Source organism: Typopeltis vanoorti, chromosome 18 (genome assembly GCF_054136105.1).
Source record: "Typopeltis vanoorti isolate ZY-2024b chromosome 18, IOZ_Tvanoo_1.0, whole genome shotgun sequence".
Lineage (NCBI taxonomy): Eukaryota > Metazoa > Arthropoda > Arachnida > Uropygi > Thelyphonidae > Typopeltis > Typopeltis vanoorti.
The window spans coordinates 68,300,011-68,321,925 of NC_143566.1; the positions used below are offsets into that span (position 1 = coordinate 68,300,011).

Consider the following 21,915-nt stretch of genomic DNA (forward strand, 5'->3'; position numbering starts at 1 on the left):
AAGTAATTTTATAAACTTGGTTATTTACTCCTGATCCCAAGTAAGCAAACAATTAAGTTTGCACCTGAAACGTAGTTCAAGTGTAAAGGTGGTGCAACACCAGGGCAACTCATTGTAAAGGTGGGTAAAGCTCTGATCACTATTCTTAGTATTTTCCATAATGTAATGCACATCTCACTAAGAGATGTATACTGCAATATATTATGGGGTGGGGATCACTACCCAGACCAGTTCAACCTTTTTTGAGGTCTCCTCAGTGAGTAGCTAGACCCTAAATACCAAGATTTTAGTAATACAGAGCCTTATCAACTTTAACTATACAAGTTGCTACAAGGTGTTTTTATTTTAAATAAGAATCTCTGGAGGAGATATAGATGTAAATAAGTTATTTTACCTTTGGAATAATGTATTAGGGTTACCAAGTAATTTTATAAACTTGGTTATTTACTCCTAATCCCAAGTAAGCAAACAATTAAGTTTGCACCTGAAACGTAGTTCAAGTCTAAAGGTGGTGCAACACCAGGGCAACTCATTGTAAATATATATATACACACACACGCACACACACACACATTGTATACATATTTGTGTTTTAAAAATAACTGGTCCTCTGAATTGCTCTGCCCAGATCACTTTGCAGACACAATAAATTCTTTAAGGTAAACACCACCTTGAAGAATGATAATAATAATATATATATATATATATATATATATATATATATATATATATATATTAGAATTCAAAATGTATTTGCACAAAAATGTAAATGTAAAATGAACTGTTGTAATTTGCCTTGCTCTACAATGCAAAATCAGAAAGCATTAGAAGAGAAGCATGAAATTTTTAGTTTTCAGTACAGAATAAAATTGATGAAAGCTTCAAGTTTCAGTTGCCCATTCTATGATAAGCACCATCTTAAAGAATGTACAAAGTATTATATATTAGAATTCAAAATGTATTTGTAGGAATGTAACCCAAGTTCATGACACTGAGCCTATTAGAAATTAGGGTTTGATTTATAATAGCTCATTTAATGATAATATTTCAAGACCAATTAGATTGCAAAAACAGGAATCTGCAGTATATCTGTTTGATTTGATGTCATGTGGCTCCTGCCCACAAAACCTTTTTCACTGTGGGTGAGCTAAGGATAGTTTTTATACTTTTTTTATATTTTTTATATTTTAATTTATTTTTTGTCTGGAACCCTACTCTAAAGACCAAATATGGAACTTTCAGCTACTTCAGGCCTCCAAAAAGCAGGAAAGTGGTCTCATGCCAGACGATGAAGTTCATCTCCCACCTAAAACATCCATGCCCACAACAGATTAAAACTCATGACTCATGGTTGTAAAGTGGATATTCTAATCACGCAGCCAACTGTATGTCATATTTCATCATTCAGAATTGACATATTGCTCATTCTGATGTAGCTATTCCAGAAGTGTGTTTGGAATTCACAGAAGTTTTTGAAATTAGTTTTGGAGCTTACAAGATGTGATCAAAAAATTTCCTCACTATCTTCCAGGCTGTTCTTCCAGATTGACACTATTGTAGTGTCAGTATTGTACAGAGCTCTTCTGCTAAGTGTAGGTAGAGCAGCGTCTGCTTTATCATTCATTGTTTATGTAAAATAGCCTGCATCATTCAGTCCTTTACCTTAAAAATTACAATTTGCTTGCCACCTTCAGACCACACAAAAAATTTGCATCCCTTATGCACTCACATGCTGATTAGCTATAATCCTAGATTTGACTGGTGTTTACCAAGTGCCCTACTTCAGTCTGTTGTACCATGCTGAAACATCTTACAAATATGAAAGACTTCTATAAATCTGCCTTGCTAGAAACTCTGTTAGTCTCAGGAAATTTGGATGCATAAAACTACCTCACATATGAGGAAATGCTCATCCTCGAGTCATCAACACAATCACTCAAACCCACTAGGTGGCACACTTTAGGACTCTAGGCTGTTTCACTTTGTTTTCACTTACATGCACACAAGCACTATACAAGTATCTTTTACCCATGCATTGTTCACTTATGATGCCAATTTGACTTTGGTTAAACAGAAAATATTAATTATTGTAATTATTATATCATGTGTTGTCATCTTCATAAAAATACCAGTATGAGTAACAATTAGCATATAAACTTGATCACCAGAACCATGTATATAATAATAAAATAATCTGCTAATGCCTTTTATTCTTCAAAGGGAAAATCTAGATCATTTAGCCCTATCTGTTTTTGGAGACTAAGGGGAAGTTAGGCTCCACTCTTAGCTAATCAGAGATAGCTGACCCAAATTGTCAGTGACTTTAAATGGACTATATCTGGTGAAAAGAGTATATGAAGACAGGTGCCACTATTTCATAGCCCCTAGCACAATATATTGTCTGAAATAGTGTGGTTTCTACAGTTGATTTTTTTTTTTTTTTTTTTTATTTGCATAATTAAAAACTTGATTTTTTTGGGGGGGGGGGAGTAAAAACCTGCTTGCCCATGCCATAGATGGAATAACTTGAGATCAGGTCAAAGAAAGGTTTAGAAAAGGCTTAGTCAAAAAAAAGTTCCTTTCTTAGTTAAAGAAAGTCAGTGACTAGAATCAAACACTCAGTGGTCTTGCTGTAGACAGCCTAGAGCTATAGATGCAAATAGCATTTCCACAGGACTTCATAGGTCTCCCAAGTATATAATTATGGTAGAAATGTTAAACTACCAAGGGGGGGGGGCATGCATATATATGTATGTTTTGAGCAGTTGTTTCATTGCAGCATAATTATGATTGCCCTGTTATTTCTTAATGGTTTTAGCAGTTAGTGTATGTATATTAGCTCTGAAGACATTAGCGTTATACTAGAGAAATGCTAGTTTTAAAGTAGTTATGTGTTACTGGATCAGTGTTCAAAGCTGCAAAATTGATTACAGTACTCTTATGATGACATATTGGCCTAAAAGTTAAAAATAATACATTTGAAATTCTTTGGATCAGTGTATCAAACAATACTGTCCTATTGCACAGCCAAGTTAAAACATCAACACAATGAAAACAACAGGCATGATATGTACTTTCAATATACATATACAATATACAATTTTCTCTTCATATGATATGAATGAAATGTTTCATTTCCAAGGTTCTTTACTTGTAATTTCCTTCCAAAAATACTTAGTACTAAAGAAAAAAAAAATTAAAATTTGGGTGCATATTCTTTAGGCTGAAATTCCCTAAGGAATTATTTCTGGTCAGAAATACCTGGAAAATTTGGGATAGGATTTTTTCTCCTCTAAATATGACACAATTTGGAGAAAGTTTTTAAACATCCTAGATTGGGTGCAAGGAAGAAATAACTAAAAGATACTTCATTTAGTTTTTTCTTTCTGCTCTTGCAGGAAGAAAAAACTAAATGAAGCAAATTATGTCCAATGTATAGTGTGACACTATACATTGGACATAATTTTGTTTCTACATACAAATTTAGAACCATTATTTCCAGAAAAGGAGAGAGGAGGAACTATTATGAAAGTTCATGTATTCTTAATTTTAAAAAAATGTAAAAAAGCACAAAGTGATTTAAATTTTTAATTTAAATGTTATGCATCCATATGAGCTTCAGAAACTTAACAAGAAGCAGAATTATATGACATTGCAGTAATAATTATTAGTTAAATTAATTATCATAACTAGGGATAAAATTATGCTGCAAAGTCATATAACCTAATAATCCGTGCACTGATGAAAGTTTTTGAAGCTTCGAATAACTAGTTTTTAAATTCATATTACTAATTTTTGTTTTAACATGCTATTCTTTTTATGCAAAGTGTTTCTTAAGGGGATGACATTTTGTATACACCAATCCCAAAATTTTCTTAAACCCTTTATATGGTAATGCATTTTTATGTGAAATATAAGATGATTAGCTTGATCTGTGAACTGTTAAGAACTGACAATTCCCTAATAACTTTTTACTTAGCTCACTATTGTTAGCTGAAGATATTCCACAAGAGTTGCATGTGGAAAAAGAAGCAGGTAAGCTTTATTTAAAGTTTGTGTACAGCCAAAATTTCATTTTGAACAATTATTTATTTTTGTAAACGAGAATAACCACTGCTTTAGCACCGCTAAGGCAGTGGTTATTTTCTTTGAGCCTATTATCAATAACAGGCTCAAAGTAGGAATGAGATACATAAGTAAAAAGCACACAGATGTATGGAGTTCCAGACCGAGCAGTTGAATTTAATGTTTCGCTGCATCATCTACTCAGCCTAGTTGATATGAAAAAACAACCAATGGCAGTTCTTTGATAGACCTTACTTGAACATGTGATAATTTCCGGCATCTCTTTCTGTTCCACATTCTCCAGCAAACTGGTGTGAGCAAAAGGCTGCTATCTGTTATTAAAGGAGCCTATGCCTATTCAACTACCTGTTTCCTAGTTCATGGGTTCCTTTTAGACCCAATCAAAATTCAAAAAGGAGTCGAGCAAGGTTGCCCTCTTAGTCCATTGCTCTTTGCATTTGTTCTCGAACCTTTCTTTCAGGAAGTCAACAATACATGTGCAAGTGATAAGAGTTCCCTCAACTATGAAGGAAAATATGTTGACAGTGTAGAAGGTACATTTGAAGGATAATGATTCCATGTACATACATCTTTTATAGTATTTTGGAAAAATTCAGAAAAATCAGTGGATTAGCTGCTAATTCTGACATGACATCTAAAAGTTTTTAGAAAGTGGGATCCTGGAAGCATTCCCTTGGAGTAATCCCTAAAAGAGAACCTCTCACTATACTGGGAATTCTTCTCTGCATTTACCAATATTATCAGTTCAAGAATTTATATACAATATTAAACTTTAGAAGACTGGAAAATTTGACCACTTTGCTTTTCTTCTAAAGCCATAGCACTTAAAACCATAATCTTACCTGCTGAGTTGTACATAATAAATATTACAGACACTACAGAAGCTGAAGAAAAACAATTATATAGTAAAACCGTGTAATTTTTTTGGCTCAGTCGATACTAAGAAGCTAAGAAAAAATTTCTTCAACTAACAAAGAAGCATGGACCTTTATAATTCTAAATAATTATAAAGGTCCAAAAGATGAGATTGTTCCTGAATATTACAACATTCTATGCTTAACTCTAAGATTGCTACAACATTCTGGCATTGACGTTCTTTCCATTAATAAAAGCAAAGCTTGGTATAAAGAAATGATTAACCTCTTTTGCCATGAACTTCCAACTTCAGTATTTACAAGAATACTTTGTTTCATTACTTACTGAAGTTCCAGGACGGATCTTGCTTGGAAAATTGCAAATAAATGCCATCAAATAAAGGTACTCTAACATCAGAGATCCAGTCTGTGACATCTGGTACCAGATGTCACAGACTGAAACTAGAACATGCACTCTACAGCTGCCTTCTCCCCTGGATATTTGGAACAGATTATGTAATGTTTTGGGCATTCCATTACTTACAACAGAATAATTTTTTTTGCATCTGTCAGCAGTGGGAAGGGAATTTTAATTTTTATTGAAATACCATTTATGGAAAGTTTGGAAAAAAACATTATTATTATTATTAAGAGAGACCTCCGGGGAGTCAGAGACTCATCGAAGGAGGCCACATAATACACACACCAGCTATCATACTTATTCTTGAATTCATTCACACTGCTTGCACTCACAACATCCAATGGCAATCCATTCCAATCACGCACCACCATCTGAGGGAAAAATCTAGCCCTCGCACCTTCTTTGCGGCCTTCATTCTCAGCTTCCAGGGATGCCCTCTCATCATTTCCCCACCCTCCATAAATTGAAAAATTTCATCAATTAAAATCCTGCATGACCCTTTCAGAAGTTTGTAAGTCTCAATCATATCACCCCTCTTTCTCCTATTTGCTAGTGTCGGCAGTCGACAAATTCTCAATTTGTCTTCATAATCAGTATTCCACAATCTTGATATCATTTTTAACACTCTTCTTTGTACTCTCTCTCCAATATATCAGAATCACAACGGAAACCAGAAGACCAGACTTGCGCACAATAGTCCAAGTGAGGTCTTATCAAGGCCTTGTAAAGAGGTAAAATACCTTTCTTATCTTTACATATGAACGTTCGTTTCAGCATTGCAATTATCTTTTGAGTTGCATTTGCAATCTTTGCCATATGCCCCTAAACTTCAACTTCCTATCTATTAACACTCCAAGATCCCTAGCCTCATCAGTTTCTTCTAGATTAATCTAACTAATATAATATGACATTGAATATCTAATCATGCCGAAGTGAATGACTACATTTACTGATATTGAACTGACACTCATTTTCCCATGCCCACAATTCCAGCCTATTCAAATCATTCTGCAAAGACTACACATCAGCAGCATTCCTGATTACCCTACCTATCCTTGCATCATCAGCAAATAACTGTATGTCACTGATCCTTGTGGTACACCACTTGTTACCTTAAACCTTGCAGACTCAGATCCTCCAAGGTTTAAGGTAACAAGTGGTGTATCACAAGGATCAGTGCCTTGTCCACTGTTATTCAGTATACCACTTTTTGATATCTGTCAGTCAGCCATCCTCTTATCCAGAGCCGGCGCTAGAGTCTTTGTCGCCCGCATGCAATGTCTATCTAAGCACCCCTGTAACGATCTGGGCGTGTGTGGTTCTTTTACGATAATAAAAATTTAAATTATTTGAAATTTCTTAAATAAATTTTGATAGAACTGCCACACGTGGGTTTGCTAAATGTAAAGAACTTGGGGTGTTGACTAGGCATGATAATTGTTAAAAACCTGAATATTCAAAAAATTCTCAAAAGTTAAAGCAAATTTTGATAAAGCCACTTCACTTTAATCGTTGAATATAATGATACAGGGATTATAGCCTTCTCACCAACCCGAAACACTAACAAAATTAAAATGAATTTTAATTTAAGTTAAAATTTATTTGAACTAAAGTTTAAAAAATTCTTGCATTTTACAAGTTACTAAATTCTTAGTAACTTATAATATTATTAAAAATTTTTTACAAGTGGCACTATCTTTTAGGAAAATAAAAGAAATTTAAGATAGATGAAAAAATAAGAAAAGAATTCAGAAATAATTAGAACATTTAATATAAGTATTAAAAAAATAACATCTTTACAGAATAACAGAAAATAAATTAAATTACATAAATATACTTGAAATTTTTTAAATTAAAATTTAAGGGTTTTTGATTTCATATTCATAAAATTAGAAATCATGGTCTTAACATCTAATTCTGCACATATATCATTTTCAATAGCTATTAACGCCAAACTAACAAGCCTTTTTTGTGACATGCTTGTTTCTAAGTAGGTTTTAATCAATTTCAACTTGGAAAAGGAATGTTCACCACTTGCTACACTAACAGGTAAGGTTAATAGTATTCTCAAAGTAATTGAAAAGTTAGGGAAAGATAAATTATTGGACACAATAAAATTAAGAATATCGAAAGGGTTTTGAATATTTAAATTATCCTTCCGAAAAATATCCCGGAAAGCACATAACTCGTCATATAATTCTATTGCATTTATGTCTTTCTTGTTGCCGTCCTTCAAGGGAATCTCTAAATCATCACAATTCTTTCTTAAATCTTTGTTATTAATTTGTAGTAATCTATACAAGAAATTGAAATTATCATGATATATTTTTAGTTGTTCAAAATGTTCTATTAACGACACATTGCAACGTCTAGACGTGTATAAAACACATTCACTCTAAATTTATCTTCTGGCGATTGTGGCGTTTCATCACGATGCTCGTAGTTAAATTGTGTCTTCTTTCGTCGTCGGACTTCCGTACCAGTTTTAAATTCTTGTTCTCTGTCCACCTCTTCACTCAGTTCTTTTGCAGTTTTAGAACTTCTTTAAAATTTGCATCTCATCGATACTCTTGTAAGAATATTTTTAAGATTTCGATAGATTCTAAAGCAAGTGTAATGTTCATATTTTTGTCTTGAGGCATTTTACTCACAGGGTTTATTCTGTTAAGTAAATCATGCCCAGTTATAAGATAGCAGATAAATTTGTATTCCTTTATTTTAGCACATAATGTTTGTGCTTCATGCTGAGTTTCTTTATTAAAATTTTCATTATTTAATATTTCAAAAAGTGCATCGTAAATTTCTCGTAACTGATATCGTAGACAGCAGATTGCAGTATTTTTACTTTCCCATCAAGTTTCTGATGGCTGTTTCAATGTAAATTTTTTTACGAACTTTAAAAGGATTGCCCAACATTTGTAAGAGAATGAAAAGAAATTGTATATTTCTTGAATAATTGCAAAGAAACTAATTGTATCTGCATTCACTTAGGCTTCATCGTTAATGATTACATTTAGAGTATGAGCAGCACATCCACGTAAAATGCTCGAAGATTTTTGTTTAAAAGCATATTTTGGAGCCCATATTTTTTCCCTTTCGTATTTGCCCCTTTGTCATATCCTTGACCTCGCATATCTTCATTGGGAATGTTCCATTATTGTTGCACATAAACCATGTCCTGTGTAGTCTGATATATCTGCAAAACCTACAAAGTTTTCCCTGACCTTGACAATTCCATTGTCACAGGAAATAAAGCTAATAATAATGGTCATTTGTTCTGTTTTACTTGCATCAGGTGTGCAATCTAAAATTATGGAATAATATTTAGATTTTTTTAATGATAAAAAAATTGTATCCCTGATTGCGTTACTTAAAATTTCCAATATTTAATTTTGACTGTTTTTACTCAAATAGTGTACTCTATTGTTTTGTTGTAGGACTCTTTCAACATGATTTTCCATAACGGGATCAAACATAGCAAACAGTTAGACTAATTTTAAAAAATTGCCGTTATTCCTTTCATATAATTTATCAGATTATCTGGGAAAAGCTAAATTTTGGCTACCAAGGAATTTTATAATTTCAATCAAGCGTTCTAAAGCACTCATCCAATGTTTCTTTTCCATTGACTCTGGCAATCAATAGTAATTTTGTGTTTTAAATTTTTATCAAGTTCCTTCCATTTTAAGAAATTTTTCATGTGAGTTAAACTAGTCTCATGTCTATGCAAAGTTGTCTTACATTTCTCCAATCGTTATAACCTTCTACAAGACTACTTGATTCAGTAGGTGCGAAAGGTTTGCAACAAAAGCAAAAACAGAATTTAAAGTTTCGGAATAAATGAGCCATGTTCTTGGCACAAGCTCATCGTTTTCCATTTTTCTATTATAATACGTGTTGCCAAATTTATGACCATATATATCTCTGAGATATATTATATTTTTCTATTGAACAGGCCCCATTTCAATTAAAACAACTCGTAATTTTTCATCAATATTTCCCCATTCACCTGGATCTTCTAAATTTACAGAGATTAACAATGTGTTAGTTTCATAATCAACTACAACTAAATCTTCTCCTAACTATTTTTCACTTAAATCATGCATCTTGTTATCTTCTTCAATAGTTGCAATAGTACTTTCTTGCAAACTGGATGATGTGCATGGTTCTTCAATTCTGATTTCTGATGTATCGAGTTGGTTACAATATGCATCAGAATATTTTAATATCTTAATATTTATTAAGAGCCCCAGTTTGTTTCTTAACATCTGCTTCTTTCGCTGCATGATGCTTACGATTATGTATACCGGATAACTTTTTGTTAAAATTTTTGATTCCATTTCTATTTTATACCCACAAGAAATTATTACACAACACGGCACAGAGATGAAATAATAGTCAGCACTGCGCTACTGTCAGTAGCCTACTGAGATGCGTACCATATGACTGGTTAACTAGCAACAAATGTTTTGTACGAAAATTCGTTTCTGCACATAAAAACCATTCACCATTTCACTTTAGATAGACTGCAGTAGACACAGCATTCTGTAGGCAAGCATTTAGCCTGCTCTCGCTGGAAAATTGTAAACAGTCAGATGATCAAAGAGGCGGCAATATACAATTTTTTTTAATTTTTATTCGGTGTATATCTCCTTATTTATTTTAATATTGATCATTCTAAGAATTTTTTGTTTTCATGATAAAAATTTTGTTTCTTAAAAATGAACTTAGGAACTGTGCCCCAGCGACGGTGCCCCCTTCCGCCAGCCCTGCTCTCATCTATGCTAATATTGTATAACCCAAATCAATTTTCTCCAATTTATGCAGCAGTCTGCCATGCTGTATTCTGTCAAAAGCCTTAGCAAAATCCAAAAGTATCATGGTCTATCCATTCCCCTTGTCTAGTTCAGTGGTAACATTGTTATAGAATGTGAGCAAGTTGCTAAAACATGACCTTCTCTTAGTAAACCCATGTTGTTCATTGCATAGTAGATATTCACTGTCAACCCATTTCTGAATGTGGGCCCTAAGCAGTTTTTCCAAAATCTCTACCACCACTCCTGAGATACTAATTGATCATTAGTTGGATGCATCAGTCTTTGCACCACCCTTGTGCAATGGAATTATCCATACATTCCTTCGGAATCTTCCCTGTTCTGAGACTTATATTAAACATCCTGGTCAAAGGAATGGCCAGTTCAGCTGAACACCCTTTTAGCACACATGCTGATATTCCATCAGTCCCTATTGCTGAATTCTTATTCAGTTTGTGCAACAGCTCTAATACCTTGGCTTCACACACCTGCATTTCTTCATCTAGTGAAGAGGTTACAGTGAGCTCAATGTTGCATTCACCAGGTTGATAGCTTTTAACGAAATGGGCACTCATTAACTGAGCAACCTCTTCTGCATCTGTAACCCTCATGCCATTTGGATGTAAAAGAGTTATTCTTTCATATTCATACTTTCTTTTACTTGCAGCAAATCGATAGAATTCTTGTGGGTTGTCTTTAGCATGCAGAGCCAGTTTCTTTTCATAATCAGACTTTGCTTTCCGTACAACAGTTGTGACTATTCTAGCCTACTGCTTGTAACGTTCATAACGGACGTCATCCTTATGCAAACGGTATTCCTTCCACATCGTCCTTTTCTTACGAATCTCCTGCTTAATAAGATTACACATCCATTTGACTCCTACTCTATTTATTCTTCGAACTCTCGGAACACATTCTGATATCGCATCATTTTTATTATTTTATTAAATGCTTCCCATGCACTGCTGATATTCTTTCCATCCAGCAACCGATTGCATTCCACTGAAATCAGTATACTCCTCAGTTGGTCATAATTTCCTGCATTATAGTTCAGCATGTAACCTTTTCTGAATGGAACATTCAGAAACTTTGTCACTTCCCAAGTGAGTACCGCATGATGACTGTCACCAACTGGAGGCAGAATAGTTACGTCTTTAACTGAAACGCACTCTGACACTATAATCAAATCTAACACTCTTTGACCTAGAGTTCCTTCTGTCACATGCTGCTTGAGGAAGTTGTCCCGCAACAGCTCAATAAATGCATTTCATTCTTCTCATGAGATTCTACTGCTACTACCCGATCAGTATTTGGATAATTAAAGTCTCCCATTATGATTACTCTTTTTGTGCTCACCTTTTCTATTTGGTGATGCATTTCTTCATTACCAGCAGCCGATCCACTAGGTCTGTAACAACACCCCACTGTGTAATTTGTTAGATTCCTCCTCACACCAGATGGCCTCAAACTCACTGCCACATGAAATATTGTTAGTAGTATTACTACATTCATAGGTCTCAACTTTAACTGGATTTAAGTCATCCAATATCATTAGCAGCATGCCCCTTCCTCTCCTATCCACTTGATACCAGTTAGTAGCCAGGTCTCACTAATTCTTACAGCCTGAGGTCGCAACATATTGACTAAGGCAACAAACTCTACCTCTTTGTTTCTGATACTCCTAGCATTCGTGTATAGACATAATAATCTACCTGCATGTTCTTTTGTATACTCTTGTTTGCAGTCTGCCTGACACAGTTGGACATCTTGCAGATCTCTATTCTTTTCTAATGCTTTACACATGTAGACATCTTTGCACACACATGATGAGTACAAACCGGACAAACACAAACCCGAAATCGTTCTTGCCTCATCAACATTTCCATGACAAAGCCCATTCCCATCTTTAACACAGTTATATACCATTGTCGCTCTTACACTCACATTCACACCATTCCTCCCTTTATAATTTAGTTTCCCTGATTCTCTGTGTTAGGTCTCATACCAGTTATTAGTTTTTCCAGACTCCTGATACCGAACGCATTCAGGTGTAGACCTCTTGTACAAATCCAATCTTCCCTCAAACTCACTCCACACATCCAAAAACTCATATCCATTCCTTTTACATAGCCTACACATAGAATCGATAATCAATTGATTATCGTTTGCCATCATAGCCCTTCTTTTTAATTTATTTTTTCATAGCGAGGTAAAATACTAACGATTTTCACTTTCTCACTCTTCACTCTCGCCTCTTCCAGTAACCCTTTCATGTCCTCTCTCCTACTGAACTTATCGCCAATTAAATCGTTCGTACCTACTACAACTATGATTTCCCTTGCTTTTCTTTTCTGTTTTTGAATTACTTGCATTATATTTTTAATTTTCGCTCCAAGGAAACTCAATGTTATAACGCTCTCATCTATAGCATGTTTTATTATAGAGTCACCATACCAAATAACTTTTCTTTTTACTAACAACGTCACTTACCACCTGATTTTCGTTATTTCCTGATTTACCTGTTTCCTTGCTTTGTTGTTTCTTATTTTCCTGTTCATTTTTCTTTTTCTCCCTGTGCTCATTTAAACGTCTCAACTTTTTGCAATTCCCGCATTGTCTCTCTGATGATCTGCTTCAACTTCACTATTTTGGCTCATTTTCGTTAACCTCCTCCCTGTGCACAAAATTGTTGGCAGAGCTAACCTTGTTCTCGCCTGTGGTGCTTTTTTTAGCATTACCTTTCTTGCCCATTTTTGGCGCAGTTTTAAATGTATACTAAATATTAAAATATCTTAATAAAAATATATGATAAAATACTAAATACATGATAAAACACTAAAATCTACACTAGTATACTACAAAACACTAATTTTCTAAGGGAAAACACAATAAAACAGACAAAAATCACCAACTTTACAGGAGCACTAAATTCGCCGACCAACAACTATGTATCCTCAAATCAGTATCTGGTTCGAGGATACATGGATTTGAAAACCAGCAATATGACATACAAATGCTGTACAATATTGTATTGTGGAAATTTTATTGTTCGGTGAGGCGATTTTTGTATTTAGAAAAAAGCATTCTAGGAGATAGCAAATTTTTTGCTAGGTTGATGTAGACTATCCACATTACGTCGTATATGCTATGGAAATGGTGTATTGCTATATTATTACAATGTTCTGGATAGGAGAATTGTGGCACATTAAATGTTGGACCAAAAAGTATATTTTATTCACAAAACATTATATTCTTGTTTTCATCCTTAAATTATAAAAACAAAGAATATAATTTTTTGTCAGATGTAATTTACTTTATGCTGCATTAGTAATATGAGCAATCACTTGGATTTCTAAACTTTTCCATGACATGTTCAAAGATAGATGTTATAAGATGAAAATAGTTGGTTAATGAATCCATTCTGTGATTGTTAATCAGGAAATTTCCAGGCAGTACAGAAGTCAGCTGCTGATGTTTTCCTTAATTACTTGAGAGAGAATTGAAGTGAGAGAGAGAGAGAAAGAGAGATTAGATGTTAATTTGATGATGCAGATTTGTTGCTTTGTCAGTAGTTATGTTACATCGTGATAATATATCATTAAATGTACTTGATTAGTTTCTTGTAAAGTAAGTACTAATAAATAAAAACTTAAATCTAAATGTTATTTATATTTAAGTATAAATGTTACTCTAGATTCATCTCGGTTATAATTGGCTTCTGTAAAATATACATATAATTATGTATTTATACTGTTATATTATATTAAATTAATTATATGTATATAATTAATTTAATATAACTTAACTAATTACCACATAACTTTCATCAATTTTCTTTTCTTCCTGTGCAGATGTATAAATAAGAATAACCCAAGACTACCCATTCTGCTTATTGGTAGTCTATAGTGACTTGAAAAAAGTACGGTGTTTGATCTCTAGATTATGATGTTTTAGTGATAAGAGTCTTGATTTCAACAGTAAGAAATCAAGAACTGAATAGGATACTGAAAAATATTAGTAAAAATTTCTGAAATTAATAAAGAAATATATTTGTGTGATATGAGAGTCCCGAGAAAGATTAGGGGCATGAACAGATTGCATCAGTGGCAATATCATATTGAAAACGAGGATATTAGGAAAGAACTTGACATTGTTAGCATCCAGGAATGTGTTAGCAGAGCTAATCTCGGGTGGTATGGTCACTTAAACAGAATGGGAGAGAAAAGATTAGCAAAACAAGTGTTCTCTGCCAGGTTGGCAGGAAAAAGACCCAGAGGAAGACCAAGATGTAGGTAAATTGATACATTAAAAAGTGCCTTAGAAGATAGAAATATAATGATGGTATGGGAGTTGTGACAGGTAACATATTGATTTGGAGGAAAATTGTAGATAGAAAGGTAGTAATGATTTGAGTTTTTCATGTAGTACTATCATATCCTGTACATCCCTTTAGGTTACAAGTCAGGAATTCAATGATGATGATGATATATTTGTGTTCAAAAAGGACTATTGGAAAGCACAAAAAAAAAAAAAAAAAAAAAAAGATGAAACTTGATAACTAAAATATAATAGTTAAAGATGTGTTTCATACGAAGGGAAATCTTGTATAAGTAATGATTTGAAAAGTGTTTATAGCAAAGCTAATTATATAACTGGAATTGCACTCCTCTCTTTTTATCAAAATAGTAATCTACATTTGAAAAGGTCAATAAATATGAATTTCCATAAACAAGATGGTCATGAAATTATATTTAATATTTTGGAAGGAGAGTGAAGTTTCAGATATACTGGATTTTTTTGGTGAAGTCAGTATTACATTCATAATGGAATTTGATAATGGTGATGAAACACGGTATTAGGTTTGAAAGGATATAAAAATGTAAAGGCACTGAATAAGATGAAATGGCAAGAACGAAACATGAATAAAAGAAAATGACTCGAAAACTAGATTTAATAAGAAAGGGGTAGAAGAATTAAAAAAAAAAAAAAAAAAAAAAATGCAACAACCCAGCAGTATGAAGGGGGAGGGGGTGGCAGCACAGAGAAATCAAGCTCACAGCTTGTTTTCACATTTTCCACTATCTGATGACAATTTCTCCAAAATGGCCAGTACACAATCATTTGTGCATTCTTACATGTTTTTGAATTCTTCTACCCCCTTTCTTCTTAAATCTGTACCTGTTGAGTCATTGTCTTTCATCATTTTCTTTTATATATGTTTCATTCTTGACATCTTTCTTATTCATTGGCTCTATATTTTTATGTTATTCAAATCTAATACTGTGTTTCATCACCATTATCAGATTCCATACTGAATATAACATCATCTTCATACTCCTTCATTGACCTTTTTAAATGTCATTTCGATAAAAGGGAGGAGTTTCATTCTCCCTCCCACTTTTATATTAAAACTTGACTATAAACACTTTTTATTATATAACTTCAGAGCTATATGGATTTTTAAAAATTTTTTTTTCCAGAATTCTGTATTATAATGATTTGATTTCTGTGAATTCAAACAAAGGATTGCATAAACATTTAGAGCTAGCAGAGATCAGGTTATCTTAACCCCTTAACACGCCAATTAAAAATCAGAAAGCAGTTGTTTTTCTGCCAATTTTTTTATTCTTTATTTTCTTTATACACAAAAGAACATTAACAAATCTTGGAAAAAAACACAAAAAAAGTCTCTTTTTGCAAAAAAAGGTTAACTAAACTGCATCTACTTCGCCAAACCGAGTTAACTCGGGCAACAAAAAAATCTTGAAAATAATAATGTTTTAGTCAAAATTTACCACTGTGTGCTAAATTCTAAAACATAGGATGACACAAAGAGGAACGTCACAGTCAGTGCACATATATCTTGTTTCTTTGCGAACCCTTTTATTGTGTTCATTCCTTTTTCTTGAGCAGAGGAAACACTGGTGAGTTGGATTTTCTTTCTTTTCTGTTGATGGTGTGAAAGATGGAAAATGTCGTGCAGATAATCACAGAGGTGTTGGGATATTTGATGGATGTACACTTCTTGAAATGCTTGTACTTTTATATTTTTCAATGGAGAGTTCGATTACTTTGAGGCGAAAATAAAGTAAATCCATCTTACCGCTAGATTTTTGGTAAAGCACGAAAGCGTTCCTCAATGCCAGGTCTAAGAGATGAAAGAAAATCTTTTTATAATACTTCTTGCCTCTCTTTCTAGGTACAACATATGAAGACAGGTGTTGATCAACGCAATCAACACCACCCATGGTTGTAATCCAACACAAGTTGCAGTTTTTTTATTCTTCCTTTGCACGTCTCTATATCTACCATTGATGTAGTGTGAATGGTAGAGATAAGGGAGATATCCTTCTTGTCCTTCCATTTCATTGCACACACTTTCCCTCTCTGAAAACCAATTACTTCTCCAGTTTTCAATTTTTTATTCTTCGATTCGCTGGGTACTTCATTTTGTGATATGTGTAATGTTCCATAAACATCAGTCCTATTTTTTATCAATAGATCCGCTAATCCAGGTGAATTATAGAAATTGTCCATAGTCAAACAATAACCTTTATTCAATAAAGGTTTCATCAAGGTCATCACTACTTGCGAAGACATTGAAAGATTGCTAAAATCTCTGTCCAGAATGGTATTCTTGCCAGTATAGATTATAAAATTATAGACATATCCACTTTGTGATTCACATAATAAGTATGTTTTTATTCAGGCCCTTTTGAGAGGAATGTATTGCACCCATCCCAGACGACCTTTATAAAGCAATAAACTTTCATCAATAGTCACCAATTTCTCTGGCGTAATCAAATTGCCAAATTTTTTATTCAAATCTTCATAAATTGGCCAGATTTTGTTGAGTTTTGGGCAAGCGTAATTTGCTGGATCAAATTCATCATTATTTGAAAAATGTAGAAATTGTTTTATGGCCTCAAAGCGTTTCCCGCTCATACAATCCGGAAAAAATGGTGTATATAATAATGGATTTTTTGTCCAATAATGATGGTATTCTGGTTTTCTTACTATACTTTGCAAGAGTACAACAGCCAAAAATACTTTGATATCGTTTGGATTTGTGTCATACCAAGAAGTCTTTTCTTTACCATGGGTATGACTCCTCACATATCTATTTGTTTCATCCACAACACGTTGAATCAATTGATCATCAAAAAAAAAAATCTCGAAGAAATTTAGGCTGTTATAATCGCCAACATCAATATTTTTTATACCGGGAGCTTCTGTGAAAGCGAATGGAGGTGGATAAGCATCTTGTATTGGATACCATTGTCAGGCTAAAGCAAGAGTTTCATCATCAGTACTCTCATCGTCTGAAATAGCATCAACTTCGAATCACTGCCACTGTGTTCTAAAGTTTCATCTTCTGAACTAAATAACCAGTCTTGAGCACTATCCATGATAGGGTAATAAATATAACGTAAAAATAAATAACAAACAAATGTTATAAAATATAAACGGCCTCGATATAAACAGCACTCTACTGAACAAATGTGCAATTGCAAAACAAAGAATTGACATTCACAGGTGATGATGTAGCAGGCAATAGCGGACAAAAATGTGCAAATGAAATAGCTCATATACGGCATTGGCAACTTTTCTTGGCTGAAAGGAAATACGCACAAAATTGTCTAGCATTGAAAGTTTATTTTTCGCTTGGTTAGAGTATAATAAAATTAGTTTAATCCTTTATCCAAGTGTGAGCGAACAAAGTTTGAGCCTGAAAGTATCTTCAGGACTGGGGTAGGGTGGTACAACACCTGGGCAACTCGTTGCAAAGGTGGAGCAAGCTACCAACACTCCTATCTCAGTATCTCCTATAATGCAAAACACATCTCCTTGCAGATATGTCTAATGTTATGCATCTTTCTCTAAATCCAGAGTAATTTATTAAAAAAGGGTGGCACACCATTTGGCAACTCCTATAGGTAGAGATGACCTGCTAATGCTTCTGCCTGGTATCTCCACTTGGGCCTGGCTCCCACTGAAGAGACCTCAATAAAGGTCGAAACTAGTCTGGGTAGTGGCCCTTCCCTTAATGCATAACATTAGACATATCTGCAAGGAGATGTGTTTTGCGTTATAGGAGATACTGAGATAGAAGTGTTGGTATCTTGCTCCACCTTTGCAACGAGTTGACCTGGTGTTGTACCACCTTACCCCAGTCCTGAAGATACTTTCAGGTGCAAACTTTGTTTGCTCACACTTGGATAAAGGATTAAACTAATTTTATTATTGTCTAGCGTGTAACACAAACGAAATAGCTGATACACACCGTTGGCAACTTTTCTTGGCTGAAAGGAAATATGCACAAAATTGTCTAGTGTGTATATTCGGTTGTATTTTATATGTGAAACTAAAATTTACGGTCACGCGTATTAGCTCGGGTGCATGGAAAAAATTCAGTTTCTTGGACCCGAGTTAAGTCAGTTGAGTGCGTTAAGGGGTTAACTATTAAAAAAGGAAGATTATATAGGTTAACACTTTTTAAACAAGTGCCTTGGAGAAGTGATAAAGAATAACAAAATATAAATTAAGGAAGGGTGTTGCTAAACTGTTGGAAACAGTTTTTAATTTATGAAAAAAAAAATAAAATGAACATGATGCTCCCAACACCATCACAAATTTATTCACAATAATAAAGTCCCAGCTGAAGTTCCACATCATCAATGTCCAAAGGACCTTTCACTGCAGGGTGATTCAGAACTCTTGGGCCAAACTTTAAGGGGTGATAGAACACACCTAAACAAGCACTTTTCATCATACAATGCATAGTCCGAACTCAAACGGTGAAATGCTAAGGGTTAGCAACTACTGTGTCAGTAAATGAAACACAAGAATAACAGAGGAGATTTGAAACAATTGCAAAAATTACAGAACATAAATTAAAGAATTGTATTAAACAAATTACAGAAACTGCTCAAAAGAGCGACCGCCAATATTAATGCAGGCTTCACACCTTCGACGTAATGATTGAGTACATTGGCGAAAACACCAGGCATTTCTCGTACAGTGGCAATAGAAATCCTGCCAATAAGGTCCTCATTGGAATCGATGGGACTATTGTAGATCAGGCTTTTCATATGGTCCCATAGGGCCATGGGGCTTGCACCCATGGGGCCAGATGGCCCATCGCTTGGCTGCCACGATCGTCCTATGGGCAATCGTGGCAGCCAAGCGATGGGCCATCCCGACCAATCCATCGTCCTGGAAATGTTGCATCCAAGGTGTTCCACACATCCCCGCTGAAATGGGATGGTGCTCCGTCGTGTTGGAACCACATATGTGTTTGAATGTTTGCTGGAACAGGGTTCAGTAATTCTGGCAAGACCTCTTCTAAAAATACAAGGTACGTTCTCCCATTCAGTCGTGCTGGCAGAAGGTATGGGCCAATCAAATGGTCATGTAGGATTCCAGCCCAAACATTTATGGAGAAATGCCACTAGTATGAATGTGGACGTGTGGATTTCTGCTCACCCGCACACGATAATTATGGGTATTAAAAATGCCCTCACGTGTAAAGGTGCATTCGTCAGTGAATAAGACATGTGCATCAAAGTCTGGCTGCACTGCAGTCTGCTGCAGGAACCACTGTGCAAAATCCACATGAGGTGTCCGTTGGAACCGTGCACACCTTGACACCTGCAGATTACCGGTGTCGAGGCATGCACCCTCTGTGCATGGTAGGGGGGTGTAATTGTTCGTCTCGTAGAACTGGCCACACCGTCGATTGGGGCACATGTGCGGCATGGGAAATTGCTCGCGTGCTACATTTGGGATGATCTGCAACCCTACGTAGAATTTCCTCTGTAACACGTGCCGTCCTCACACTTCTTGCACCCCTGTATCCTGCATGCCGCTGACAAAGGAGCCCATTTCACACAGATACCGGTACAATTGCTGAAAGGTTTTACGATCAGGCACTTGTCTGGTTGGAAAGTGCTCTTGCTACAGTCTGGGCTTCCCTTGCATTCCCATCTGCAGCTCTGTAAATGAAATGCATATCAGCCTTCTCCTGATTTGTGAAAGAATCCATCCTTTTTGCACTCCATGGTAGAAATAACGGCTGCAAAAACCAGTGCTTATAAGTGTTTACTGGAAAGCACCCTCTAGTGCTTCACCGCTTGAGTTCGGACCATGCATTGTATGACGAAAAGTGCTTGTTTGTGTGTCCTATCACTCCTTAAAGTTTGGCCCAAGAGTTCTGAATCGCCCTGTATAACAAATAATGCCTTTGGTCCATACGTGTTATTATTATTATTACATAACACCACCAGGGAGTCCAAAGACTCATCGAGGGAGGGTACCTACTCTACAACTCTCAGTCTCCATCAGCTGCAACTACCGTCATCATCTACACCAACACCATTTGTCGCTGACCACCACTAATATTTTCACAAACAAGATTCGAATCCCGCCATAGGTATGGCAGGATTCGAACCCGTGGCCTTTTGGCTGGAGAGCAGATATTCTAACCAACCAGGCCAGCAAAGTCGTGTAGTCAACTATTGTTAATTTGTTCTTATGTACATTCTTATAACATTTACCGAGAACTCTTATAGTGTGCTGTTGTTTGTTTTGTTGCTATATGTCATAAATTCCAATCATTCTGTTACTCCTCAGATTCTCTTAAAATAGTATATTTGGTATTAGTGACACCCTTTTGTTGAAAAGATCTAGGCTCAAATCCTGTCTAAATCAGGAGGCTTTTTTGACTGAAGGTGCATAATAGTCTTATATGGTGATGGTACACATGAAACGCCCATTTTTGATGCAAAATTAGACAGACTGACCAGAGAACATACATGCATTGACAGATATGGTGACTACAGAGAGAGAGAGGGGAGAGTGTGTTAACACATTAACTGGGATGTGTCTTGTGCATTGTATCCCATGCATAAGGCATAAAAGACATACCAGCATGAACATTACCTTATTGTGATCCAAAGTGAATTTATAAGAAATCAAGCTTCATGGTCATAATAGTCCATCAAGCCTAATAACTGAAGTACTGAATTGGTTTAAATACAGGCATGCTATGTGAGATTTAAATTGATAAATTAAATTGAATAGTTAATACTATTAAAAACTTGCTCTTCCATCATGTTTGTTAGCTGGTTGGCTGAGTAGATCGTTGCTGTCTGACCAGTAAGAAGTAGTAAATCTCTTTAAGTGCAAAGTGGCAGGAGAATTTCATTGCCTGCCTAAGACCACCATCACTCTGCTTATTGGGAGCCTGAAGTGCCTGGAAGAGTTTCGTGTTTAGCAGCAGAATTTTTGAATGATCTAATCCTTAGTAGACTTACATTACTAACAGTAATGTACTATATGTTTAAAACCTTCGGGTGGGATTTATATTTGGTGGGAGGAAGTTATGAAGAATCATAAGGTAGGTAGATTGGAATTAACATTCTTTGCAAACCACTGTATTTATCTAGCAGGGTAGCTTTTAATTATTATCTCTGACATTATAATTTGTTCAGTTACTACAAAATATCTTATTTGCCATATTTATGAGTTAGAATAAAATTGTTTTTCTATATGAACTTCTTTAAGTACAGGGTGGCCATAATTAAACTTCCCCTTTTCAGACCCTTATGTAGCTCAGTCTAACAACTGGAATTACCAAATTTTGTTGGGAGACCTAATCAAAATGTGGGAAGAAGGATTCCATGAAAAAAAAAATTTTAGTTCAAAAATTAATGCCACATTTCCCATATCGCTGATATGG

The 21,915-nt window shown here is 34.9% G+C and overlaps 1 protein-coding gene across 3 annotated transcripts in view; it reads left to right on the plus strand.

Annotated features, from left to right (window-relative positions):
- LOC150096745 (uncharacterized) overlaps positions 1–21,915 on the plus strand; it is a 178,141-nt gene that overhangs the window by 85,807 nt on the left and 70,419 nt on the right. For all 3 annotated transcript variants that reach the window (XR_016549812.1, XM_090408294.1, XM_090408296.1), the window contains one exon: positions 3,980–4,035. Coding sequence is in view for 2 of the 3 variants with exons in the window: in XM_090408294.1 (XP_090264420.1) it covers positions 3,980–4,035 (56 nt within the window). In the remaining variant the exon portion in view is untranslated. The remainder of the gene's footprint in view (positions 1–3,979; positions 4,036–21,915) is intronic.